Here is a 26283-nt window from a genome sequence, read left to right as displayed (position 1 = left end):
ACTCCAGTTTACCATACTGTACAATCTCTACTTAGATTACAGTATTGGAACACACATTCCTAATGCAGGTATCCCGGTTTTCCCTGTGGCATCTGGCTTCAAGATGATTGTAGTCCAGCAATGTCAGTTCATGTATCCTTATAATAACAGGTCATAGCCTGTCACTGCCAATTAGCAGCTACTCAAAATGTGAGGGATCCAGTCTGCTTTTGCAATTGAAGAGCACAAAATTTATTAAAATCGGGGACAGGACGAACTACTCAGTCCTCACATTAAAATTTTGCCAATTCGGACATGTATCTACACAGCCTAGAATACTAATCAGAGTGCGGAGAGGAAATTTGAGGAAAGCCAGTGGAAATGGAAAGAAGCGTCTAATAATAATTACCCTCATGAAATGTCTCAGCACTCCCTTATTGGACTCGAGTAGTACTTAGTGCTCTTTCATAGCAATTTCATGGATATACTCCTTTGTTTTCTTTTCAGCCTCATCAAACAACTTTAACGCGTCATTCAGCTTCCTTGTTGACTCGACATCTTTTTCCAAAGCCTCTTTCAGTAGGATACCATCCGAAGCCAGGTAATCTGCAGACAATATTTCTTCTGCGAATTCCGTAATCTTCAAGCCACTGTCGAAATCCTGAGGCGCTACTTGTGGTAAAGCAGCGAGCTTGTCAAGGATTCCGCCAGAGATTGTGAGGTGATCTGGTTTGAGGGATACCAGGCCGATGACCTTGGAAGAGGAAAGGTAAATATTAGTGAGCGTTTGGGGATTCAAAAAATACCAGGATACTCACTTCTCTTGGCGTGACGATGCTAGCAGGCATGACCTTTGTTTTTGACCCGACCTTCCCGTAAATTGCCTTCACATCGAAAATCACCTGCGACATGGGATGCTCCTTGCCTGGGGCAGCGTATTCGCGCCAGATAGTGGGTTCAAAGTGCACACGAAGCTCTTGAAAGGTCACAAAATAATAGTAAGCATTAACTTTGTGAGCGAGTATGAGGATGAAAAATGCGATGATACCATTGAAATACGGCGCGACATATACACACTTGGCTTGATGAGCTGCTAAGGCTTGAGGAACGTTGAACAAACACGTCGCAAGTGTTTGAATGCCCTCGGTTTTCAGCTGAGCACAAGCCACCATGCCTTCCGCCGTAGTAGGAATTTTTATGCAAACACGAGATCTTCGACCAATCAAGGCGATCAGCTCAACTCCGCACTTGAACAAATATGCTAAGACATACTTGGGGATGCCATTTGCCTCAAACAGTCCCACCAATTTTCGAGCATGAACAACAGTTTTTTGAATATCAAACGCGGCTGGAGGAGAGGTTTGGGCATGCACATTTCCCCGGAGATACGGGTAAACCTGCTTTGCCAGAAGGACGGTCTGAAGTGAATTCACGAATAAGTCAGCTGGTCCGTGTAGCATTGCGTGGGGAAAAAATTGAGGGCAAAACGTACAAAGATATCGATCACGTCCTGTGCAAATGAATCCGAGTCTGGATTGTGCTTTTCTTTGACTTGGTCAATAGCCAAGCGTAACAAAGCAGCCTGCTCCGGACGCCTCGCCTCGCCGCCAACAATAGCCTGATTTGAGGTCATATCGCAGAAGAAAGGAGTCACTGTTGATGCTGTGTGTCTTTTGGCGACCTCGGGATCCATACAGTCGATGTCGACCGTGAGGAGTTCACCTACTTGTGAGAGAAGAGTGGAAGCCATGACAGACTTATTGTGGTCGAAAGGAGGAAGCTGGTGTGAAGCCGGAACTCGACAAAGGATATTTATATTAAAGCGAGATGGATCGATAACGGGTAAAGTTTGGAATTGGTTTCGCGAGGAGAAGGTTCCGTCTGCCCGCGGGAGCCTCCGGCCTCATAGTTCTTCCAAGCGGTGTGAGGCGGTATGGTACGCGCCGAACACCCGAGGACTAGTATCGCTACTCGAGTACTCAAGGCTACTCATCGTCCATCGATGATACTGAAAGATACAAAGGATTGTGGTTGAATGTGCGGCTTTCGATGGCAGACCTGCAACATGCCGGTTATAAGCCTTCGAGCAATGCATACAATAGATCCATGGATCCTATGGGTATTCTTGAGTCAATTCCTCAAATTTAGAAGCTTGATTTCACACCTCAACGTTCAACTACCACTCAGTAGTTCTGAGTGTGTTTCCAATCTTCTTCGACGCATCCATCCTCGACATTCAATAGCCGTCTTCATGAATATGCAAAATACATATCTCCTCAGTCCTTGCTATTTTTTCGGAATTACGTCCATTGTAGAAACTAATCGCCCCGATGCACCATGTCGACAGTAAATTTTCGCCATAATGTGCCACGTTCACCAAAGCATTCCCCCAAATGAAGACACATATGCCAGTATTGCCATTATGAGTAACATGCATTCGCATGTGAGCCTCCTTCCTCCGTTCCAAGTATGTCTCACATGTGGTGCTCGCTTCGAAAAGAAAGTTTCGAGGGGTGTCGGTGTTGGCGCACCTCCACTGAGCAAGTAAGAATGTACAAGGTAATGGAAGATAGACAGTCGCGACTGAATTCGAGGACGAGGGATTTACAGGGGATTACCAAAAACGGCGGTGGCTGTGACCTCGTGGGATTTGCGAATATAGAATTGACGAAATTTTTTCACCCTATGGCCAGTATTGCTTCGCTTCGCTCGCAATGAGGGTTTCGTTGAATTTCCTGAATGAAGAGGGCAAGAGAGCTTTGCGATGACCTATTCTACGCATCGATGAGCCACGGAAAGTCGGATAAGGATAAGTTTACTGAGGTAGGGAGCGTTCTTCGAGGTTTCGCCGGTTTGTGTATCGCGACGATGCTTGTACAATGAAAACGGGGGCTGCGTTCAACATGTAATGTGCGGCTACATATTTTCCCCAGGAACCTTCATGAGCGTTACTGTATAGTTTATATCTAATAGTCTCACATACAGGTCGTTCAGGGCCAGGACAGGCCAGGACAATATCGTGCAGCTTATCAACGAACGGTCCAATGCTACTCCCTGGTACTCATTCTAATAGAATAATCATTTATGATGCTCTAGGATGGTGTCAATGTGAGCCACTCGCTCAATCATGACCTAACTATCTACCATTCCTTCCGTATAAATACTCAAGGTACACAGTCTTCAATACTGCAATGCTCACCTTTTTAAGTATTGGAATCGTAGGTGGACATTATAATTTTGCAAAGATCAAAGTTTACGTATATAAAGTATAACAAGCAAACTTTCGAGACTGAAATATTCCCGCTACCTTTAGGTAGTGGGTATTGTAGCAGTTCATTTCAGGAACTAGGATTCCTTGCACGATCATCCGCCAGTGACTGCTTTAGGATTCTCGATCGATCGTCTGTTAGTTACCATTTTGGGTTGCTATATGATTATGAAAACAATTTGGCTTTTGACCACGATTTTCTTTTGTGGCCCTTTATGCTGCTCACTATCTCTGGCCGACCTTGCCTTGCAGGACTAGATGTCACCATCTTTCAATCCGTCATATCAAGATCTTTTATTCGGGCTGCAAATATCGGCAACTGGCACTGCGATGTCATCGTTGCCACCGTTAACTTCGGACTTAGCAATTTCGGTTACACGTTGCCTCTAGATTTCATCGTTCTCGATGAACTACCCGGTTACGATGCGATATTTGGGCTCGAATTCCAGCAACGATGCCAATCTTCTGATTGTAACTGGATATTTGATAATTTGCCTCTTGTGCAGTCGTCACTGGAAGGCCGTATCCCTCTATCCTTTTTACCTCCTGTTACTATTCAACATCGTGCGTATAGAGTTAATCTCAAATTTCACTTGAACTGACATCCTCTTTGTAACTGTGAATATTCAATCTGGTAGGCTGATTCATATTAGTTGTCATCGTTCCCGCTACATGTTTTATCGTAGGATCCACGAATCAGCGCACAGGTACGTTAACGATATCTGTCTTGCTTGTTAGTCTTACTGAACCCCGTTCCTCGTAATACTTCAACAACTATAGTAGTTGACCCAATTACATCTGGTTGGTTTCGTTTTTTGCACCGTTGCGTGTTGTTACTCACATTCACGAATTACAGCACAAGACGTTGTGCCGTCGTATGCGAGCGCTTCTCATACTTTCATTCCACAAGTCAGCCCTGTTGTGAACAAGCTCGGGTTGTCTTCAACAGCCAGTTCAACTCTATCTGATTTCCAAAGTGAATCTTCGTCTAGTCAACTCATTTCATTCGCTCACTTTCTTTACTCAATCACACAGGACACTCAGAAAATGAACCACGTTCGGGAGGTCTGTTGGTTCCGGAAGGAACAAGTGCCAGAAATCTGGCTAGCCCGAATGGGAACTTCCCTCATAATGGGTCCAATAGTCTGATTACTCGGGAAAATACCCTTACAGCCTCGACTTCCAAATGTCACTCTGTCCATGTAGCACCTCCAACCTCCGATGAGGTATTGAATGCTTGCCTTTTCGGTGACTTCAAATCAGGTGTACGGTGTTCTATGTTCGTAGCCGATGCGAAATCACTTTTTACTTATGCTTCTTTACATGGACTGGATCTCACAGGTCTCGTTGGCCTGCGTCGGCAGCGTGAAGCAGTAATCTACCATATACTCAATGCTCAGTGTTTTCATAATTCTCAATCTCAGTCGGCGCCTGCTTGTCGTATTTTTTGTGGTAGACACACTTCTGTCCCCGAATTCTTGACAACGATCGATGGTGTTATTGCGAAATCAAAGGCTGTTTCTATGTCGGTCGATAAGCTGAAGCTTATGTTGGAAGCTTTGAATATTCGAGAGGAGATTCGGCCTAAACAACCGCGCCGTCAAATGTTGGGTCTGGTACATAGATACCTCGTGCGTATTCATGGTGCTCACATCGAGGCTGATAAATGTGAAAATCGTGTGTTACCATGCTCTGCTTTAGACATATTCAAGGACTTCAATCAATTGCGATTCCCTGTGCTCCTTCAATACTGTTTGATGCATAACCTTGAAGTTAATGTTACTACTGCAACATCTGCAGATCTACGTTTGCAGCTGGCATCTCATATACTTTCTGCTGAATGCTATACTAATGTGATAGTTTCTTCCGAGTCTCAGTGCGCCGGCGGTTGCCGTTCTATTGCGTCTACGTTCAGTCCGCCTGAAATCAATGAAGTCAAACAGTTTGAATCCACATCCGAGTATAAAACTTTTTTGATACATTTGCTCAGTACTAAGCTTTCTCCAGTTACACTTCGCAGTGTCTTACAGATTCTAGAAATACCATTCAATCCTGATGATAACAAGCGTGTACTTCGTCACCGCTTACAGGTGTATAATGAGACTGTTGGTCTTGACCTCGAACATGTAGAAGTTGAAAAAAAGCTACAAAGTCTACGGACTTCCTGGCCTTCATTGGTACCTCAAAGTTTAAAAGAGAAGTCGTTAGAACGTTTTCGTGATTCTACTTCGAGTCACGCCATGCGGAGGTCAGTATGCGCTTCTTGCGCATCTGAGGAGCTTGCAAGTGCTTGCCATATTGTCGCTTGTGATTCAATTGATTTGTCACTACTAAAGAGGCCAGATATGCGAATGAAGAAAGGATTTCCATCTACTGTAGTAGATTCGAACTGGTTAGACAACGACTGTATTGCACCTAATGTTGACTGTGTTTTCAAAGATCATCCTGACATCATTTTGGATAGGAACGGGGTTCAAATTGATGAGCAAAGCACTAATACTTTGTGTCTTTGTCCTGTTTGCTATTCAGCTTTACGCAATAACAAGACACCCGCACTGTCACTCGCAAACCATATGTATTTAGGCGACGTCCCTGATGTTCTCAAGAACCTTACAGTAGTCGAGGAGGCTATGATATCGCGCTGTCGTGCTAAAAGCTGGATTATTCAATTAAAAGAGACAGATCAAGTTGCAAACAGGACGACCCAGAGAGGGTTGAAAGGAAATATCATTGTTTATCCGCAAAAACCTACAGCGTTAGCGAAGATATTGCCACCTTCATTGGAAGATTTAACTGCTCCTATTTGTGTTATATTCGTGGGTTCATCCCGTCCGTCTCAAGAATGGCTTAGAAATAAAGCGAAACCTTTGACAGCACGTCCAAAGGTTGTTCGTGATGCCTTGATTTGGTTGAAAAGTCACAACAAGTGGTATCGAGATATTAAGATCGATTTTGATTTCTTAGCTAGTTTACCTGATGAATTTGTTCTGCCTGTCCATGTTGAATGTGTTGAATCTGGGGAGTCTGAAGATAGTTTGACTGCCGGGTATGATCCTGCGAGAACATTGTCTTCAACACCCCCAGTTTTACCCGAATCATCTGACCAATACAATGAAGAAGTTTCATTTGAAAGTATTGTTATTGCAGACGTAGATGCTAATGCTACTATGAATGAATTGCGCGCAGCTGCGATGCGTCATATTAAGTTCAAGGGGGGGTCATATATTGAAATACCTCATGACACAGAACCGATGAATGAATTCTTCAATCCTTCACTTTTTCCAATGATATATTCAACACTATTTCCTTATGGTATTGGTGGTTTTGAAGATTACTCGAGATCAGAGCCTGTCTCTCTATGTCATAAAGTACGCAGCCCCTATCATTTTCCTTTTCTCACCGTCTCGACGCCTTTACTTGTACGATACATCATCCCATCACTGTCAAACCCCCATCGATTACTGATCCATCGATTACTGATCCACCTGACCCATCTTCTCCTTCTATTGGCTTCCGCCACCTTCCTTGTTCCTAAACTGTACAGTATTACATCGTTGTTTCTCGCAGACCGGATTATGTATATATAGCCAACCCTCCACAGCCTGGTCCCTTATCTTGACCTCTCTGTCATTATCTGGGACCAGGTATGTGCTTACTTATTATTACCTATGACTACGATACTCAATATATCTCTGTCATTATCTGGGACCAGTTTGCCTCCGCTCTGCTTAGTCGCTCCCTGCCCTTGCTTAGTCGCTCCGCCTCATCGCCTTGCTTAGTCACTCCGTTTCCCTGCTCCGCTAGTCACTCCGCCTCTGCCGCTTCGTGACATTAGGTCAAGATCCATTACTGCACTGACAGCCTACCGATAAGGTTGTCCTTGCAGGGTCTATAGACACCACGTCTTCCCCAGTTCCGCCCGACTCCGAAACACCTGTTGCCAGTATAGACTGCTCCGCACTCCCGCACGCACTTGACCCCAGAGACCAAGCTCACGCCCATAACAACGACGATACTTGGCGCGATTGCCAGTCTCAACCTTGCCCCAACGCCCTTTCGAACTCAATCCGAGAGCCACTCACTGTGAGCAATATAACCTTCCTGCCGATTCCCCAGCCCCGATTGCCTACTCCCATCATGTCGACTCCTATCCCGCCTGCCCCAAACACCTCTGCGGAGGATCTCATGGCTCAGCTCATCAGACAAGTAGCTAACCTTGCTACAGCTATGGAGGAACGCTCATCCTCTAAGTCAAGCATGAACAAACCCGAGGTTTTCAAGGGTAAAGATGGCGCTGAAGCCCGTCGCTTCATGGCTCAGTTCCAGAATTGGGCGTCAGAACAACCGGATCTCGCCAAAAGCCAAGTAAAACTCATCAAGTCCGCCTTGGGCTTCTTCACAGAAAGTGCCGGAGATTGGGCAACTCCCCATCTGCTACATTTCAATGCGGAAAATCCCCCTTTCGGAGGAAATTGGGAGGCGTTTCTGAAGGAATTTAGCCAACGGTTTGAACCAATGGACCCAGGTATGGAAGCCCGTAGCGAGATCAAGAATCTCAGGCAAAGTAAAGGACAGACAGTTGCGGAATTCGCTCAGAAGTTCAAGGATATCGGAGATCGGACTGAAATGTCTGATATTGACTTGCGGGAACGTTTCTTCACTGCATTACTCCCAGAGATCCGACAACACCTCATCACCGTAAACATTGCCCAAGGAATTGCTCCGACTCTGAAGGAGGCAATCAAACGGGCCATATCGGTGGATGTCTACCTGCACGATCCCACCATGACTGGCCGGAACTCTGGATACCCTCCCACGCATACCGCTCATACTACCCCTGCTGACCCCCACGCTATGGACATTGATGCAACCCACACCAGTAATGGGAATACTAGGGAGGCATTCCTAGCTCGCATGCGAGGACGATGCTTCGGCTGCGGTGCCCAAGGTCATGTCAAGCAAAACTGCCCACACCGAGAAACCACCTGCCGCTACTGTGGACGTCGAGGACATCTGGAAGCAGTCTGCCAAGACAAATTCATGGGACTCGGACGAGACCGAGGCCGACGCCAGCAACCTCGACGCCAACAGATATCCGCTACGGGACCCGCGCCATTCTCCCTATTCCCAAACGAATCCGTCCAAATCGCGTCCTCGACCCCAACATCTGCTCCTGCACCCGTAGCTGCTACTCCGAGCCCCCCTAACCAGGACTTTTCCAATCAGATTGGTCAAATAAGGGAATTACTTGATCGTGCTAACGCTATGTCCTCCTCGTCCTCTGGCTTTCAACAGGGTTTTTAAAGAGGGTACCCGCTTCGGCTGCACCGAGAGTACCCCGTAATCAGTTTGTTATGTTCGCTACTTCCTCGTATGACTCGCACCCATCATGTACAATATCGTCGATCCGGGAATTAAACTCTACTTCCCCACATTTCCGAATTCATGCGAGACTAAGAGGAAGGAATCACAGTATAACAACTGCAGCCATGGTAGACTGTGGAGCTACCGCCCTGTTTTTAAACCAAGACTTTGTCACCCGGAACCATGTAAGATGTGCACCCCTCCATAAACCAATCAATGTTTTTAATATCGATGGAACACCTAACCGAGCTGGACGGATAACCCATTTTGCACGTCTAGCACTCACAGTGGATAATCAAGAGCGATGGATGGACTTTCTGATCACCAACCTAGGAGGTGAAGACATCATCCTTGGACTCCCCTGGCTACGGAAGGTCAATCCGGAGATTGATTGGGAGAAAGGACGACTTTCAGTAAAGCCTCCTCGAGTAACGATAGAAGAAGTCCCAGACGAGGAGATCTTGTACTCTCATCTAGCTGCCACTCACACAGAAACCCCGATCCTCGAACTCCCGGAACTGGAACCTCCCGCAGAAAACCCCCACATTGAGGTGCCACTAGAAGCGACCCTTGAACCGAGTAAATCAGCAGCGGTGGAAGAACCACCAATACACCGAATTCGAGCCAATCATAAAACTCGCCGGGCATGGGTAAAAGCAGGAATTCTAGAGGAACAGACGGAGGAAGTCTGGTGCGCCGCAGGATTCACTTACTCCCAGCAGCTAGCAGAGGAAGCCAACCGAGACAAACCCGTTAAAACCTTCGAAGAAATGGTCCCTGAGCAGTATCGTGATTTCAAGAAGGTTTTCTCAGAATCCGCCTCTGAACGATTACCTGCCCACCAACCTTGGGACCATGCGATTGATCTCGTACCTGGAGCACCGGCAACCATGCGTACCAAGATTTATCCCATGTCCCTAAACGAGCAGGAGAAGTTGGATCGTTTCCTAGAAGAAAACCTACGGAAAGGCTATATCGTCCCCTCAAAATCACCAATCTCATCACCGGTCTTCTTCGTAAAGAAGAAGGATGGGAAACTCCGTTTTGTACAAGACTACCGGAAACTGAACGAGTACACTGTGAAGAACCGATACCCTCTCCCATTAGTTGCTGACATCATTAGCCGACTTCAGGGAGCCAGATACTTCACGAAGTTTGATGTCCGCTGGGGTTACAATAACATACGGATTAAGAAGGGGCATGAATGGAAAGGCGCGTTCGCAACTACCCGAGGCTTGTTCGAGCCTAAGGTCATGTTCTTTGGTCTCACAAATTCCCCTGCCACGTTCCAAGCACTTATGAATGCTATATTTGCTGATCTCATTGCAGCCGGCAAGGTGGCAGTCTACCTAGATGACATCCTTATCTTCAGTAACGATCTCGAGGAACACCGACGAATGGTACGGGAAGTATTAACCCGGTTAGAAAAGCACGACCTCTACCTACGACCAGAAAAATGCGAATTTGAACAACAACAGATTGAATACCTCGGACTCATCATCTCAGAAGGGGAGGTGAGAATGGATCCGGTAAAAGTAGCGGCTGTTCGTGACTGGCCAGTCCCTACTAATCTTCGGGAACTACGAGGGTTCTTGGGATTTGCAAACTTCTACCGACGCTTTATCCGGAATTTTGCCAAAATAGCACGACCTCTGAACGACCTGACGAAGAAAGACACCAGCTTTACCTGGACCGACACTCGACAGAAAGCATTTGATACCCTTCGAGAAGCCTTCATCTCCGCACCGATCCTTGCTCTATGGACACCAGACAGGCCTACTCGAATCGAGGTAGACGCATCAGGCTTTGCCACGGGAGGCGCCCTTATGCAGAAGCAAGACGATGGCCAATGGCATCTGGTAGCCTTCAGATCGGCATCCATGCAGCCAGCGGAACGGAACTACGAAATCTACGATCGAGAAATGCTTGCTATCATTGAAGCACTGAAGGATTGGAGGAACTTTCTAGAAGGACTCCCTCAACCATTCGACATCATTACGGACCATTCAAACCTCGAATTCTGGCGCACTGCACAAGACCTCACCCGCCGACAAGCCCGATGGGCCCTCTATCTGTCACGGTTTGACTTTCATATGATCCACCGCCCTGGCAGAGTAAACACCCAAGCTGATGCTCTCTCCCGCATGGCAGTTCATCATGTATCGGACAGCGATGATAACCGACAACAGACAGTCCTTAAACCTGGCCACTTCGTAAAAATTGCAGCTTCGATCCTACAGAACCCCTTAGAGGATCGTATCCGGAAAGCCTCCGAACGGGAGGCACAGGTATTGGAGGGTCTCAAAACAGTCAAAGAGCACGGACTACAGCGCTTGGCCAATGGGATAGCCGAATGGGAAGAAGACAATGGGTTGGTCTACTACCGAGGTCGAGTATACGTACCAGCAAACGACGACCTACGCACTGAGGTACTCCGTCAATGCCACGACAATCCAACTGCAGGACACCCCGGACTACACGGGACACTCGACTTGGTCAGTACCCATTTCTGGTGGCCTACGTTGCGCTCTTTTGTGGAAAAATACGTTGAGGGATGCGAGGTTTGTGCCCGTAAGAAGATCCAGCGACACCCACGGGCCGTAACTCAACCATTAGATGTACCATCCGGTCTATGGGAAGAGGTAGGGGTTGACCTGATAACACAGCTACCTAACTCCCAAGGCTACGATGCTGTCTTGGTTTGCACAGACCTGTATGGAAAACAAATTCACGCCATTCCTTGCACCAGCTCCATCACAGCCGAAGGCGTTGCCGATATTTACTACCGAGAGATCTTCCGTCTCCATGGTCTTCCTCTTCACTTTAAATCCGACCGCGGACCCCAGTTCGCAGCTAAACTCATGCGATCCCTTCTCGCTAGGCTAGGAATTAAATCAGATCTAACCTCCGGATACCGTCCTCAGTCTAATGGCCAAACCGAACGAGCAAATCAGGAAGTAGAGAAATACATCCGCCTCTATGTAGGACGACGACAAGATGACTGGGCAGAGCACCTTCCCATGGCGGAGTTTGTGATTAACTCACGGACTCATTTTGCTCTAGGCATGTCCCCGTTCGAGCTAACCTACGGCTATCTTCCCCTGTTCAATATCCCAGTGGGCCAACGCAGCGGTATTCCAGCTGTGGATGACCGTATACGGATTCTCCGAGAAGCGCGACAAGATGCCGGAGCTGCCTTACACCTAGGAAAGAAACAACAGAAGGAGGGATACGAACGCGGGAAGCGGAAAGCTCATCAATTTAAAGTTGGAGACCTAGTCTGGCTCAGTGCGGAGGACATTAACCTTCAACTTTCCAGTGAAAAGTTAGGAGATCGACAGCTTGGCCCTTATCGCATCCTGGAGAAAATTGGCCCTTTAGACTACCGCCTCGACCTTCCCCTATCCCTAGATCGCCTCCATCCCGTCTTCCACGTCGATAAACTATACCCCTGGAAAGGTAACTCCACTAATGGCGAAATACCAACACCACCAGAGCCGGTATACTTAGAGGATGAAGACGAACCGGAATACGAAGTAGAGGAGATCTTAGACAGCCGGGTTCGATGGAAGAAGTTGGAATATTTGGTTAAGTGGAAAGGTTACGACGCAGGGCACAACTCTTGGGAACCCGCAGCCAACCTCAGTCGAGCACCAAAAATTGTTCGGGCCTTTCATAAAAAACACCCAACAGCGGCAAAGCCTTGACCATCGAGGGCAATGGTCATAAGGAGGGGGGTAATGTCATAAAGTACGCAGCCCCTATCATTTTCCTTTTCTCACCGTCTCGACGCCTTTACTTGTACGATACATCATCCCATCACTGTCAAACCCCCATCGATTACTGATCCATCGATTACTGATCCACCTGACCCATCTTCTCCTTCTATTGGCTTCCGCCACCTTCCTTGTTCCTAAACTGTACAGTATTACATCGTTGTTTCTCGCAGACCGGATTATGTATATATAGCCAACCCTCCACAGCCTGGTCCCTTATCTTGACCTCTCTGTCATTATCTGGGACCAGGTATGTGCTTACTTATTATTACCTATGACTACGATACTCAATATATCTCTGTCATTATCTGGGACCAGTTTGCCTCCGCTCTGCTTAGTCGCTCCGCCTCACTGCCTTGCTTAGTCGCTCCGCCTCATCGCCTTGCTTAGTCACTCCGTTTCCCTGCTCCGCTAGTCACTCCGCCTCTGCCGCTTCGTGACACTCTAAAGAGGCACGTAAAATATCTATTGAACTTGCGTGATCATCGCTTCCAGGAGCATTACTCGTTCTCATTCACGGCCTTCAACATACTGCAGCGACGGAACATGCTTCTCCGAACGGCTCTGAAAGCAAAAAAATCAAGTTTTCCTGTCTTAGCAAGTCAGTTTGCTTCAGTAACACCCAGTGCAATTGCAGCTGTTTCTGAACGGTTTGCAAGAGGTGATATGGTTTCGTTCAGGAACTCAGCCGAACGTACGGTACTTCAATTAATGCAACAGGTTAATCTCGTTACATCTTCAGTTCCTGGTTCCGCATCCGCTTTAGTCAATATGAGAAATGAAATCAGAGCCTTGATGATTGACCAAGGCTTACCCAGTTTTTACATTACCATAAATCCTGCTGATGTCTACAATCCACTTGTCAAGTTTCTTGCTGGAACTGATATTGACATCGATTGCATGTTGCCACAAGAGGTACCTGAGTACTGGGACCAAGCAGTTCTTGTCGCGAAAAACCCCGTTGTGGCGGCTAAGTTTTTTAATGTTTACCTGAAAGCATTCATTCACAGTTTACTAGGGTATGATGCTAGCCAACAAGATTTGACAGGAGGAGTATTGGGTGTAGTGAAAGGTTATTATGGGTGTATTGAGGCTCAAGGCCGAGGTACATTGCATTGTCATATGATGATATGGTTAGAGGGTGGGTTAAATCCAAATGAAATTCGCCAACGCGCTATTGAGGATCCTAACTCTGATTTTTGCCGCCGTCTGATTGCGTTCTTGGATGACACAATTGCAAATCAGCTGCCTGCAGATGATTCAGTGGGGGTACATGTACCTTCGGATGATTTTCATCCATGTTCTGTACGAGGAACAAGCATGGTAGGATACAATACAGAACCACATTCACCGGAAGCTGTACAGAAGGACCTGCATAATCTTGTTAAAAGTTGTCAGATTCATAAACACACCGCGACTTGTTACAAATACTGCAAAGATAAATCACTGCCAAAGGAGTGTCGTTTCGGATTACATGAATCCAATGTATCGCCCGAATCGGTATTTGACAAAAATACTGGTGAACTCAGTTTACGATGTCTTGATGGTCTCGTAAACAATTTCAACGAGACAATTCTACGCGCGATCCGTTGCAATATGGACATCAAATTTATTGGTTCTGGCGCATCTGCGAAAGCCGTCCTGTATTATATCACCAATTATATCACTAAATCGCAATTGAAAACACATGTGGCATACGCAGCTTTGGAAAGAGCCGTGAGACGACTAGATGAACAATGTTCAACTGATTCGCCGTTTACGATACGTGCTAAACGACTCCTTCAGAAATGTGCATACTCAATGATAAGCCAACAAGAGTTATCTGCGCAGCAAGTTAATACGTACCTTTTGGACCTGGAAGATCATTTTACGTCGCATCGTTATAGGAACTTTTACTGGACGCAGTTCGAGCATTTTGTCGAATGTCAGATACCATCTCCTGAGTGCCGATCAATTCAAAAAGCTGATCAGAGTGTCCAAGATCTATTCGGTGACAAGAATGTAACGGATGCTTCTGGCGACGATGTAGGTCAGGACGGACCTGATACCCTACGTGCAACTGAATTTGATGACGCACCCAAACCTGTGGAAGAATACGATGTCGAAGATGAGGTCGGTATTTCAGTGGGAACTGATGGTTTTCTCGTTGCAAGAGCATCACAGCTTGATGATTATCGGTATCGTCCGAATGCTGTTGAAGAACTTACTCTTTGGGAAAATATTGCTCGGTGCACAAAAACTCGAAAGGCTCGGCCAAAAGATGTTTATAATGCATCAGGAGAATTTGATAACGTAACCGACTCGTCGGCGGGCGATGATGATGAAGTACTCGTAGACTTACAAGAAGATATCTGCAGTGATGATGGACAATGCGTTCTCTCAGTGTCTGAGTTGATGGATCACCGCACACGATCCCATCCTAAATTCGACTTTGAGCTTGGTCACCCTGAACGATTATCGCATATGTTTGTGTTAGATTCTTCCAAAAATCGTAAAGTTCCCGTCCCAATAGGACCTGCTATACCGAGAAGAGATCGGGAAAACGATTGGCCTAGATATTGCCGCTTGATGTTAATGTTTTTCAAACCATGGCGGAATGCCGTAGATCTTCGAGAACGACACGAGTCTTGGGCAGATGCTTTTGCCATCTTCAATCAGAATTGTCCTGATAATGTTAAAAAAATGATGAATAACATGCAAATTTTACACGAGTGCAGGGATAGTCGGGACGACCATTTTTCTAGCCGAGCCAGTGCGCGTAGGCTTCGTACTGCACATGGTTGTGGTTCTTCGGAACAAGAGCGTTTGGTTGAAGATGATTTTCTCGCTGAACATGATAATGAGTCAGAAATCCTCGAACATTTGTTGTCAATAGAAGGTACAAACTCCAGGCATGTCGATATGTCAAGATGCGAGGCATTGAGCTGTGTCCAGCATATGGAAAGCTGTGGTTTCTTTGGTTCCGAGTCCTCTGAATCCAATTCAAACACATTACCGGAACCCAATGGAGAAATTGTAAATAATCTTCATCTGATAGTAGATGACTGTCCCGAACACGAGCAAACTTGGAAGGACGCGTACGTAGCTCGAAAACAGCTTTGGCAACAGCAATTAGTGGTCGAACCTGTGAATGAGAATTCAAATACGAACGATCAAGACAGCCGAATTCACAACCTCGATGAATATCACCATGAACTCGACAACGCAATCCTTCGACCACCGATACATGATTCACAGCCAAACCCTTTGATAAATATTGATGCTTTTGTTGCTGAATTTACACCAGCTCTTAACGAAGAACAAGAAAGAGCGTTTCGTTTAATTGCTTCTCATACTCAACAGGAAAAATCAGATCCGTTGAGAATGTTTATTGGAGGGCCGGGTGGGACAGGAAAATCACATGTAATATCTGCGTTGAAATTGTTCTTTGAAGCTCAAGGGGAGAGTAGGCGTTTTAGGTTAGCATCTTATACGGGTGTAGCCGCGAAAAATATTTCAGGAATGACTTTACATTCAGCTCTGTTGCTGTTGACGACGGCATCCGCAAAAGTAAATAGCAAATCTCGTCAAAAACTTCTCGCAATGTGGCAAGGTGTTGATTACTTGTTTATTGACGAAGTGTCTATGCTGGGTTGTAAATTTTTACTGAAGATCAGCCGCGCTTTGAGTCAAGCGAAAGACAATACTGCGCCGTTTGGAGGTATTAATATCATTTTTGCTGGGGATTTTGCCCAACTAGGTCCAGTACGCGAACAACGTTTGTTTTCGTACATCGATACCCGCCGCGCGACCACAATTCATGGTCAAGAGATAGTGTTTGGAAAACTGCTGTGGTTGACTGTGAATACGGTGGTTTTACTGACAGAGGTAATGCGACAAACCGGTATTGAAAACAAACCTTTTGTAGATTTATTGTCGCGTCTTCGGACTGGTAGCTGTACACAAAGCGATTACGATCTTCTTAACACGAGGGTGCTTGGTAACGTGCAGCCGGATTGGAGTGATCCTCAATGGGCAAGTACGCCAACTATTGTTTCTAGCAATCGGGTGAAAGATTTAATCAATGAGCGCGCTACGGAAGCCTTCGCTAAACGTACCGGACAACCTTTATATTGGTATCACTCCTCCGATACACGAGGCGGTAAACATATTGTAGATCCAACGTTGCAGACTTATTTAGAAACATTAGACTCCGGAAAGACGAATCAACGGCTGGGTCGAATTCCTTTAGTGATCGGAATGCCTGTGATAATAACTCAAAATTTCGACGTTCATGCGGGGGTCGTGAATGGAGCCCAAGGATTACTGAAAAGTATTCGATATAAGGTCGATGAGCAAGGGCGTCGGCATGCTATATCTTGTGTTATTACGTTGTCCACAACGGAGGTAACAGAGCCCTTACCTTACATGGAAAACAAAGACGATGTTGTGGCGTTAGAGGATAAAGTGAGTTTATCATTCGTGCACGAATACACCAAGAAACGATGTACATTTCAACGTACGCAGTTACCGATTGCACCTGCGTTCGCGATGACTACCCATAAAGCGCAAGGGCAAACAATGCGTTCCGCAATTGTTGATATCGAGTCATGTCACGGGACCGAAGCTCCATATGTTATGCTCTCTCGTGTCAAAACGCTCGATGGGCTCCTCGTACTTCGGCCATTCCAACTGAGAAAAATACAATGTCACCAATCTCAAGACAATAGAATTGAGCAGCAAAGGCTGCGTTACTTATCACTTACCACCATTGTATCCGTTGGTTCCGACATGGAGCGTGCAAAGGCGAAAAAGAGTTTGGGTGTCTTCGAAGGGCAGGGGCCAGTGGTTGCTGACTCGGATGTCCAGTCCCTGAGCAAGCTGGACGCCGTCCAACGAAACCTGTCTCGAATGGAGCAGCTTTCGGACTCTGAGCTGGTTATGGGCATTTCTCAGGTATGTGTTTCGCTTGTGTCTCAAACCCCCGCTCTTAGTCAATCTAACAACTAGGGGTCTACGGTCTTGCCTGTGTCTGCTGCTCCCATTTTTTCGAACCGCCGGAAAGCATCCAACGACCAGCATACATCAGTTACTGCACCTGCCATGAAGAAACGTAAACTTGTCACGTAGTTGGCTACTGAATATGGTAAATACTATCATATCTGAGATATCTCATTATGGGTTAAACATGATATCTGAGACAGTTCCTTTAGATGGTCTGCATTAAAAATGAATCCATCACGATTTGAGGCTGCGTCAATGGCATGTCACGGTTAATTTCTAGACATGCGATCGGTAAGCATCCTCGCAGATAATAGACTGAGAATTGTCTGACTTTTACACAATGTGGTCTACAGTTCTATTTTGACATTCTCAACTAAGTATAAAATGTACTGTTTGTAGTCACTAATGCACATCAATCATGTCGGCTCGCTTGCATACACCTGGTGCATTCACTTCTCCTCTCTTTGAATTCCGTCAACGACCTGGGCAGATCTATGATGAGCTCACGCAATTATTCAAAGATATGGGACCTACTGCAATCGCGAATGCGGAGTATGGTATTGACTTCTTTCGTGAAAAGTACGGCGACGAATGGTCGACACATTTTTGCTATGTTGATAGCGAATCACAAGAGTTCTCCGGCAACTTGTTCGGAGAGATTCTGGGCGATATTCATGGCACTGCAGTAGGTGCAACAGGAAATCATTTCGCTGGAACTGATAGATCATCGGTAAACTTCACTTCTCGTGTTTTCCATGTCATTGATGCAAATGGCACCAGATTAATCCAATGACCGATTTCACAAAAGCGAGATGCAGTATAGTTCTAGGCTGTCCCTCTTTCGCCCCGTCAGGCTTGAAAGACTTGTGGCACAATCAGCTTTGTACCTTGCGAATGATCAGTCACCGTGAATGCTCGGGGGATCAGGCAAATCAATTCTTCCCCACACGATTTCATTCTGACATAATTTATAGTTCGCGTCTGTGAAGGAAATCGTCAAGGAACTAGTATCCAATCGACCCCTTGACGCCATAACGCTTACAGGCCCTTTGTTATACGCGGTAAGTATTGGAATTTTCACAGTTGCTTTGCTAACTTGTCAGTCTAGGTTCCCCAAGGAGAACGAAAGTCGGGTTCGAAGAAAAATACTGAAATAGATTATGTCGCGTCGAAACTCAAGAAGCGCAAACTCAATAAACTCTCTGACGCTGAGGAAGAACTGGCCGCGGGTTCTTACCATTCTAACCACGTGGATTTGGGTTTCCCTCCTGGTGTGTAGAAACTAATTCTCAATCGTCTGGTGTTCATTGATGTTCGTTACAGACGCTAGCATCACAGTTGGGGCACAGTATGATTACAAATTGATGCCAGATTATGGGGGGAAAGTATTCGCATTCAATAAAGCACGATTGATTCAACCTGATTGGCGCAAACTCGACGGCGATTTGATAGTTCCTTGGAGAAATTACCTGCAACTGAGGCCGGGGACCGTGGTCGTTGCGAACGTTAGTTTTAGACTGCATGTACTGCAACCGAAGGATAAAAGGCAATGTAAACGCAAAGTAAGTTCAACGTTATTTGTGACTTATTCAATGTACTTTTCAAATGAATACACTCAATAGGTTTATCAAGCTGTCATCAACTATCTGAAAGTTGTTGCTGAATCCGATATATCGGTCTTGAGCCCGGTTCCCCCCTTCGCCAATGGGATTCATACCAATCGTGACATCCCCCCCGCTGATGGCTCCGCAATCTCTGTGCTACGATCGATTGGTACTATCCGTGTTCCGTCGAGGGTGGGAAATGTCTTTGCCGCTGGACAGTTCAGTTCTTCATCGAAAGAGACTCCTGTTTCTGCTAAACGCATGCGCCGATCGCCGACGTATACGTCCAGACCTTCTGCGGATACATATGTCGGACAGGACGATCGAGTCGAAGATTCGGAAGATATGTTTACTTTGGGAGACATGGATTTGAACGGCGTTGAATACGATACCCATATGGCCATCGAGAAAGATGATGTTGATTAGTAAAATAATCGGTTTGGTAACTAATGTATATTTGTGTATTTTCTATTTCGTCGTTTTCCCTTCCTGTGAATACAACTACTGTGTCTCATCTTCAGACATGATCGACGCTCCATTCGATCTGGATTTTGAAACCAAAAACACTTATAAAAAGGAGAAAGTTTTTGAGCTACACTCAAACCTATAACGACCCCGATTCACCATGTCCTCCAACTATGGATATCTGCCTGGAAGCGTCAAAACCACGGCTTTTCAAAATCGTAATAAGCCTGGTGGTGTCTACGACAAAATCGCTACTGGATTTGCGAAAATGGGCGCTAACGCAATAGCTAATGCCGAACTGAATGAGGACTTCTTCCGCTTCAACTTCGGTCAGGCGTGGTCAGCTAATTATTCTTTTCGCGGCATTGATTCTAAGCAATATACGGGAAACGTATTCGGTGAAATTGTTGGGCAAGCGTATGGGACACACATAGGTGCTCAAGGTAACCACTTTATTGGCAACGATCCCGCCAAGGTACGTACTCAACATTGTCGAAATGACTTGAGATAAATAGGTTCACAGCCTAAGTTACTCGATGACTATACGAAGACAAAATGCACGATTGCTTTGGGTTGCCCTAGTTTCGCGACGCCTGCAGTATCAGATTTATTCTACAACCAAATCTGCACATTGAGCAGCGTCCGGGATGCTGACAAAGAAGAAGAAACACGCTCTGACTCGGTATTTCTGCATTGGCACTGTCTTATGAATGCTAATGATTTTGTAGATGGTCATTCCGAAAGAAATGGTCAAATCCTTTAGACCGGGTGGGGAATTAGACGGGATTGTTCTTACCGGCCCTCCGTTGTACACGGTGCATATTATTTGACTGGTCACTCGTATAATCTGACTTGTTGTCCAGGTACTTAAACGGAACACAAACTCTGACAATTCAAACTCCTTCTCGCCCACCTCACCAACGAAAAGAAATCTCAGAAAGCGTAACTGGTCTGCATCTAATGACGGCGAGGCCCAAGATCAAGAAGACATTTCTCCGCTCGACAGCTCACCAACCGCTTTGATTCTACCAACCTGTAAGTGAAATCTACACTACTCAACCCGTGCTCATATGATCAAATAGCCCAACAAATATACGTTGGTGCGGAATATGATCATCGTTTAATGCCCGATTTCGGTGGACCAGTATTCGCAATGAGGCAAGCGAAATTAATTCAACCTCAATGGACCAATATCAACAACGACCTGATTGTCCCCTGGGAATATTACAACTATCTGAGAGCCGGAACTGTCGTGGTCGCTACGATTTGCATCGAAGTCTTTGTCATGCCGGCTGGAACTGGTAACAATGCAATAAGAAAGGTAACCATTACATTTTGTTTCGTATCAATACACTAATTGGAACAAGATCTACCATGCATCCATCACTTCCCTCAGAGTCGTTGCCGAATCAGATCTTGTCATATTACCTCCCACACCGTTTATCAGAAAGAAAACGTCGGAACGACAACCTGAGCTTTCTTCTTCAGCGACGACGGCTTTGGCCGCAATCGATTGGGCAGCGTCATCAACCCCTCCCAGTACTTCTGGCTCTGATCACACACTAGACGATTCCAACGACAATACGGAAGGTAATCTGGAAAAAACTGGGCATATCACTGAACGAAAGGAGGCTCCCGATGTAACTGTGGAATCAAGTACGACAATGGAGGATCCGACTGTAATCAATAATGGCCAAAATGCCTTTGAGAATCGCATCGATCATATTGGGGAAAGCAAAAAAAAGAGGGCAAGAAAGTAATTGGGAACTGATAGTCTTGTCCGATTTACCTATTCTTTCGTTGTATTTCGTCTGTATTATTATAATATCGCTTGCACCATTTGTGTAATCACTTCAGATGTCTAGATATAGCCTCCACCTTCTGTGAGAGACATTTGTGTCTTATTATCTTTCCGTTGATCATTGACTCATAGAAAAGGGTTCGGTCGTAGTTCCAAAGTTTCACAACCTGTGATAGTATTGTCTTACTGGTCTCATTACGGTTCTTCTCAACTATATAAGCGACGATGTAATTTGAGTCGTGTGTACAACAATGGCAAGCCGTGAATTACTGTGAGTTATTCTCATAATCCATATCAATTCTCATCAGCAAACGTCATCGTAGCCCCCTTGATCTCCTGGAGAATATTACCAACCACCTTTCTCCCGTGGACCTGGAGTCATTCAGTCGTTGTTGCCACTCGTTCCGGAACCACACCTTGGCTTACAAGAATCGTGTTTTCTGCATTCAAAGAGCCTATCGAGGAATTTTTGACGACATCAAGGTCTTGGGAGAGTTTCAAAAAATGCAGGCAAGTATTTCTACCTATTCTCAATACGTGATTACGTCTGCTGAATGATATCTTAAATATGAAGGGTCTGACGGGGTTAATTGTTTCCGGCTCTACTGCGTTGAAGTTCTTCACTCGGGTGGAATATGGGGGCGATATGGACTGTTACTGCCATCTCCCACAAGCTATTGCAGTCGGCCTTTGGTTCTTAGCCCACGATTTTTCGTTTATGCCTCTTGGTAACCAACACGACGATTTTGCTGCTGACTTCGTCCGCATTTGCAAACTTTATGATGACGAATCGCCACCTGCCGATACCGTGGAAGGGGCGGACATTGGCGAATATAGACTCAACAATATCGCGTCGGTGTGGAACTTTACACGCGGACGATTAACAGTGCAGTTGATGACGACTTTGTGTTCACCTTTAACGACTATTTTTTCATTCCATTCCAGTTCAGTCATTTACTTTTTGTTTTGATTTGTAACCTGACCTCTTCTTCACAGCTTGTGTAATGAACATTCTCACTCATAGTGCCGCGTATTGTTTATTCCCGAAACTTACCCTCGAGCGCAAAGAGTCACTGCTCATTGACCTTACATTTCCAATGACGGAAGTCCAAGCAATGGCCGTGCATAAGTATTCTCGAAGGGGGTTTGATATTCTTCAAAATGCACCCACGTCTTCGACTTGCAATCCTAACTCGGCTTTGACTTTCTTACGGCCACGCTTCATTGGCGATCGGCACTCTTACAAGATCACGTTTGAGAAATTGGCTGGAAGTGCAATCCACGATGACTTTATCGAGGCAAACAGCTGGGGCATGGCTTACCTTAGGAGGTTGAACACCATCACTACAGCCGACGTACCTATCACCTCTGCGGTTCCATATATTGCTTTTACCGGGGACGTTATAGACATTGAGCGACATCTCCTAGCTGTACAGGGATTAATTGAACAGCAGGTATTAAGGCGCGTAGTGAATCTCTCCCCCTTTTCGGTGTTAATTGATTATGATTTAGTGATGAAACAGCCCTATGGACAATTCAGACCTTAATAAGCCACAGTGCACGGCGCCCTCATCCAGCTAGCTTTCCATGGCATGCGTTAAACAGTGTCATGCACATACTACGAAATCGACCCACCTTCAAGTTCACATCCACCATTGCCCATATGTTATATGAATTTTTTTGCATTATTGACAAAACATGCACGTCATGCCCATCGGTGAGTTACGATTTCTCAATGCGATAATTTGGCTCATGTACTATGTAGATCGATGTGTCCTTGAACACAGACATGTCCAACAAGTCTGTGTTGACGATATCGCTTGATATCATGCATCCAAAAAGAAGAATTGATTGGGACGGGTTAAGAGAAAAAGCGTTATATTTCGCTGATGATAACATACTCTTCAATATTGTTTGCGATTTTTAAAGAACGGATTGAATACGTTCTCTTCGTGTTGAAAAGAGCCGTGTACATTAGATTTGACGTGTAATTACTGCTCTCTGAGAATCAGTAGGGTTTGTTGTAAGTTGATGGGAACTTTGTTTGTCTGATCTACCATGACGTCGTATCTGATAAGACATTGTATTCAATGTTTGTTTGCGGGAAGTTAACAAAAGTCTAACACGCTGCAGGTGGTCATGAGCATATGAGTCTGTTCTCACTCTTTAGATCTAACAACCCCCTTGTTTGTCTCATCTACCATGACATCGTATTCGATTCTTCTTTGGACCCGGGAAGTGGAAACATTGCAGGTTTATGATCATATGAGACTGCCTGTGAGTTGGATTTGCGAGAATTGTCTGACAGTTGCGGTGAGTTAGAGATGCTCTCTTTTATTGAGAGTCAACGTCAACTAATTTAGGGTTTTTCCGATGTATTCTACCATTGTATTATCAACTCGGCCGCTCCAGTCACTAGCCAAAAGTGACCGCGCTCATATTATGTCTCGATCGCACTTAAAGTCTTGCAATTACGTTGTGCGGCGATGGCTTGGTAAACTGTCCACTACCTCGTTGGATGATGTTCTGCCAGCGAAGATGATACAAGAATTTGTTCAATCATTGGTGCGTCCCGGTGCTGTTTTCCGATTAACGCTCACTGTGTTCGGTTCAGCCGATCTCACATACGCTTAGGCCATGCTCGGGAAACGGAATTGACGTCGAAGTACTTATGATATTTCAAAGTTCGCGATATTGGCTAAATGTTCGCGGAGTGCCGCTGCACGCTGACATTGTCATGCCATTCAAGGTTTACTCAACTGGTGCAATGGGAATTTTGGATATCAGTTTTATACTGTGCAACATCTATAAAAGCTTCATCGCTGACGGGGAACCGAAGTTCGAAATCTGTGCACTATCATTCAAGGACCAACTTGACTACTGTGTGGGGTTTGCTGCCTTTGCCGGAGTCTCTACTGCATGGATTGAACGGGCCAGGACCACACCGACGTTCGATGTTATACCGGGTTTAACCGAGACTTTTATAATGACATGGCCTCTATGTCGTGACGACCTTGCTTCAACGCAATGTGTAGAACTCACCTTGAAGGAATCTAGGTAACTTTCCAATATTTTTTGTGTACCGAGACTGATGTGACTATAGGGCTCTGGCTTCTATGTAACGACGATCCATTGGTTTTTCACAAGTTTTTGTCTCATATACACGAGTCGTAGACATTCTCAAATAGCTTGTGATACGTGTAATGACGTTGTCTGCGTTTTAAATAGATAAGAGTCAATGAATGCAAATGGGATCTCACAACAAATTTCTGAAAGGCGATGAAATTCCAACATCAATCTGCAGATAACCGGAGTATGTATGAATATCTGGAAGGCAAGGACAAGATGAAAGGTGTGAGCTTTACTTTTGCACTATTGCTATGTCTATATTTCATAGGCACGAGACGCTTGAAAAAACGACGCCTGAATTCTATTCGACGAATCCCGATTGATTCTGAGACACGTATCGTCTCAAAAATCGGCGCGACATCGTTCTGGTTTCCATTCTGCTACGAGTCCTCAAATTTGGTAGTATTGAATGAATTATTAAAATTCGATAAGTGAGATTGACTCTACACTCTTCTATTTCGTATTTGATTACGTGCTACACTAGTGATTCCACATACGGTCCTGGAGCTGGATCGACTCGGTTAGAACGCTACGAAAGAGCTTTGTTGTTGGGACTTGAACCTCCAGAACATGTGAGCATTATCCTGCTATTGCGGAAATATCTAACATTCAGTCTCAGTTATTATGGATCTTGAAAAACATTGATCGTGAATTGGACCATCCGTGGAGACTCACGAGAATCGCAGAACTCCTCGCTTAATTTACTACAGGGGCATTCGTTGTAATTGTCTTACCCATATGATGGCCCGCTAGACTATGTTAGACTTGATTGACATTGGAGAAATTATATAAGACTACGTTGACACCCCGTCAACTGATAATCATGGTTAGGATGACAACTGGCCGCAAGGCTCCCCCTCTTCCTCGTAAACTGGATACTGAAACATTGTCCGTACCTCAACATACGCCGGTTGGTTTAAATGCAAACATGAGTGGGTATCTATGATGTTCTGGCAGTCGTAATGTTTATACTATGCTACAGAGCAACAGAAGGCGAAGCAAACCAGACATAAATCTCGTCGTGCAAAGAAACGGGTGGATGGTCACCGTTCGTCTAACTACACCCTGTAAATTGAAATTACCCTCATTTTGTATCCTTTCCTTCGCAGATGTCAGTACCGTTGTGAAGGAATGATGGGATTTCTGCATGTATAAAATACTGTTTTTTACGTTGTTACGCTGTACATGGAAATGGGCATAGTCATCGCAGTGCTACTTGCTTGAACTTTGTTTACATGCGACGTAGCGGGCAATGCCGCTTGCCGGCGCTACCTCGGTTATGTAGATATACATAGATCCGAAAAAGAGAAAACATATACACAGCATTTGGAGACGAAGGCAAATTTGGGGTACGATGTAAGGATGAAAAACTAGTGTCCAATTCTACAGTAGGACCATAGTGAATATTATGCTGTCGAACTATGGGACCATTCATGAGCAGTCATGGGCTACAAATCCAAAAATGAACCTTTGACGATAATGGTTACCTGCATACCTTCCTCCTCGAAATATTTCAGCGGTTGATAAATCCTCTTAGGCACATTTCGCTTCGGGAAACGCATGACTACTGAACGCAGACACGCTACCCCGCCTTCAGGATCATGCGATGTACCCGACGTAGAACCAATTCCGTATACGCGGGCATACTTCTCTGGGAACCATCTTGAAGATACCATATCAACAAAAGCCTTGTCGAAGTCACGGTAAGATCTTTTCTCGCTGTCCACTCCGTTGAATGTTAATGAAAGGCTCTGTAGCCTCCTGAGTGGTATGGCACCGAAGTGACCCGAAGTTGCGCCGGGACGGAAAGCATGCAAGTCCCTTACAAGGCGAAGGGTGATTGGAGTGATAAGTGATTTGGAGTCATCGACAACTAGATGGAGCAGAGATGGAAGTCGGTGAAGTAGGTCAATC

The 26283-nt window shown here is 45.5% G+C and overlaps 14 protein-coding genes across 14 annotated transcripts; 13 read left to right on the top strand and 1 right to left on the bottom strand.

Moving 5' to 3' along the window:
- Positions 1–433: 433 nt before the first annotated feature.
- Positions 434–1729, bottom strand: C8R40DRAFT_1060394 (uncharacterized protein; the record flags this gene model as incomplete). The annotated part of the gene is made up of 5 exons (XM_046225347.1): positions 434–733; positions 798–955; positions 1028–1191; positions 1252–1397; positions 1472–1729. 5 exons carry the CDS (start codon positions 1727–1729, stop codon positions 434–436), a joined length of 1026 nt encoding a protein of 341 aa, XP_046080152.1.
- Positions 1730–2676: 947 nt separating this feature from the next.
- On the top strand, positions 2677–5602 carry C8R40DRAFT_1220074 (uncharacterized protein; the record flags this gene model as incomplete). Its single annotated transcript, XM_046233256.1, has 13 exons — positions 2677–3087; positions 3157–3197; positions 3247–3295; positions 3500–3811; positions 3934–3954; positions 4104–4223; positions 4283–4510; positions 4589–4924; positions 4949–5053; positions 5108–5207; positions 5238–5316; positions 5338–5495; positions 5584–5602. Exons 1-13 carry the CDS (start codon positions 3024–3026, stop codon positions 5600–5602), a joined length of 1632 nt encoding a protein of 543 aa, XP_046080151.1. The 5' UTR covers positions 2677–3023.
- Positions 5603–5877: 275 nt separating this feature from the next.
- Positions 5878–6866, top strand: C8R40DRAFT_1163756 (uncharacterized protein; the record flags this gene model as incomplete). Its single annotated transcript, XM_046230403.1, has 2 exons — positions 5878–6597; positions 6792–6866. The coding sequence occupies 2 exons, from the start codon at positions 5878–5880 to the stop codon at positions 6864–6866; spliced, it is 795 nt and encodes a 264-aa protein (XP_046080150.1).
- A 6034-nt stretch (positions 6867–12900) lies between these two features.
- C8R40DRAFT_1003677 (uncharacterized protein) lies at positions 12901–13392 on the top strand (the record flags this gene model as incomplete). Its single annotated transcript, XM_046222781.1, has 1 exon — positions 12901–13392. A coding segment is annotated over one exon (492 nt), but the record flags the coding sequence as incomplete, so codon positions are not given.
- On the top strand, positions 13378–14334 carry C8R40DRAFT_1021536 (uncharacterized protein; the record flags this gene model as incomplete). Its single annotated transcript, XM_046223015.1, has 1 exon — positions 13378–14334. A coding segment is annotated over one exon (957 nt), but the record flags the coding sequence as incomplete, so codon positions are not given.
- A 516-nt stretch (positions 14335–14850) lies between these two features.
- C8R40DRAFT_1060569 (uncharacterized protein) lies at positions 14851–15120 on the top strand (the record flags this gene model as incomplete). Its single annotated transcript, XM_046225360.1, has 1 exon — positions 14851–15120. A coding segment is annotated over one exon (270 nt), but the record flags the coding sequence as incomplete, so codon positions are not given.
- Positions 15121–15642: 522 nt separating this feature from the next.
- C8R40DRAFT_1029852 (uncharacterized protein) lies at positions 15643–16023 on the top strand (the record flags this gene model as incomplete). Its single annotated transcript, XM_046223130.1, has 1 exon — positions 15643–16023. A coding segment is annotated over one exon (381 nt), but the record flags the coding sequence as incomplete, so codon positions are not given.
- C8R40DRAFT_1028865 (uncharacterized protein) lies at positions 16012–16518 on the top strand (the record flags this gene model as incomplete). Its single annotated transcript, XM_046223118.1, has 1 exon — positions 16012–16518. A coding segment is annotated over one exon (507 nt), but the record flags the coding sequence as incomplete, so codon positions are not given.
- A 69-nt stretch (positions 16519–16587) lies between these two features.
- Positions 16588–16848, top strand: C8R40DRAFT_1024230 (uncharacterized protein; the record flags this gene model as incomplete). Its single annotated transcript, XM_046223051.1, has 1 exon — positions 16588–16848. A coding segment is annotated over one exon (261 nt), but the record flags the coding sequence as incomplete, so codon positions are not given.
- A 69-nt stretch (positions 16849–16917) lies between these two features.
- C8R40DRAFT_1021250 (uncharacterized protein) lies at positions 16918–17142 on the top strand (the record flags this gene model as incomplete). Its single annotated transcript, XM_046223012.1, has 1 exon — positions 16918–17142. A coding segment is annotated over one exon (225 nt), but the record flags the coding sequence as incomplete, so codon positions are not given.
- A 646-nt stretch (positions 17143–17788) lies between these two features.
- On the top strand, positions 17789–19400 carry C8R40DRAFT_1074386 (uncharacterized protein; the record flags this gene model as incomplete). Its single annotated transcript, XM_046226702.1, has 5 exons — positions 17789–18055; positions 18345–18431; positions 18479–18641; positions 18694–18932; positions 18993–19400. The coding sequence occupies 5 exons, from the start codon at positions 17789–17791 to the stop codon at positions 19398–19400; spliced, it is 1164 nt and encodes a 387-aa protein (XP_046080142.1).
- A 199-nt stretch (positions 19401–19599) lies between these two features.
- On the top strand, positions 19600–21199 carry C8R40DRAFT_1074385 (uncharacterized protein; the record flags this gene model as incomplete). Its single annotated transcript, XM_046226701.1, has 6 exons — positions 19600–19914; positions 19963–20121; positions 20168–20254; positions 20303–20474; positions 20522–20760; positions 20807–21199. 6 exons carry the CDS (start codon positions 19600–19602, stop codon positions 21197–21199), a joined length of 1365 nt encoding a protein of 454 aa, XP_046080141.1.
- Positions 21200–21808: 609 nt separating this feature from the next.
- On the top strand, positions 21809–22787 carry C8R40DRAFT_1060393 (uncharacterized protein; the record flags this gene model as incomplete). The annotated part of the gene is made up of 2 exons (XM_046225346.1): positions 21809–22184; positions 22237–22787. 2 exons carry the CDS (start codon positions 21809–21811, stop codon positions 22785–22787), a joined length of 927 nt encoding a protein of 308 aa, XP_046080140.1.
- A 655-nt stretch (positions 22788–23442) lies between these two features.
- C8R40DRAFT_1074383 (uncharacterized protein) lies at positions 23443–24692 on the top strand (the record flags this gene model as incomplete). The annotated part of the gene is made up of 5 exons (XM_046226700.1): positions 23443–23517; positions 23704–23805; positions 23855–24297; positions 24575–24592; positions 24638–24692. The coding sequence occupies 5 exons, from the start codon at positions 23443–23445 to the stop codon at positions 24690–24692; spliced, it is 693 nt and encodes a 230-aa protein (XP_046080139.1).
- Positions 24693–26283: the final 1591 nt, after the last annotated feature.

Source organism: Lentinula edodes (assembly GCF_021015755.1).
Source record: "Lentinula edodes strain Le(Bin) 0899 ss11 chromosome Unknown C8R40scaffold_60, whole genome shotgun sequence".
NCBI classification, from domain to species: domain Eukaryota; kingdom Fungi; phylum Basidiomycota; class Agaricomycetes; order Agaricales; family Omphalotaceae; genus Lentinula; species Lentinula edodes.
The sequence above is the reverse complement of the archived record's forward strand: the minus strand, read 5'-3'. Positions and strand labels throughout refer to the sequence as shown.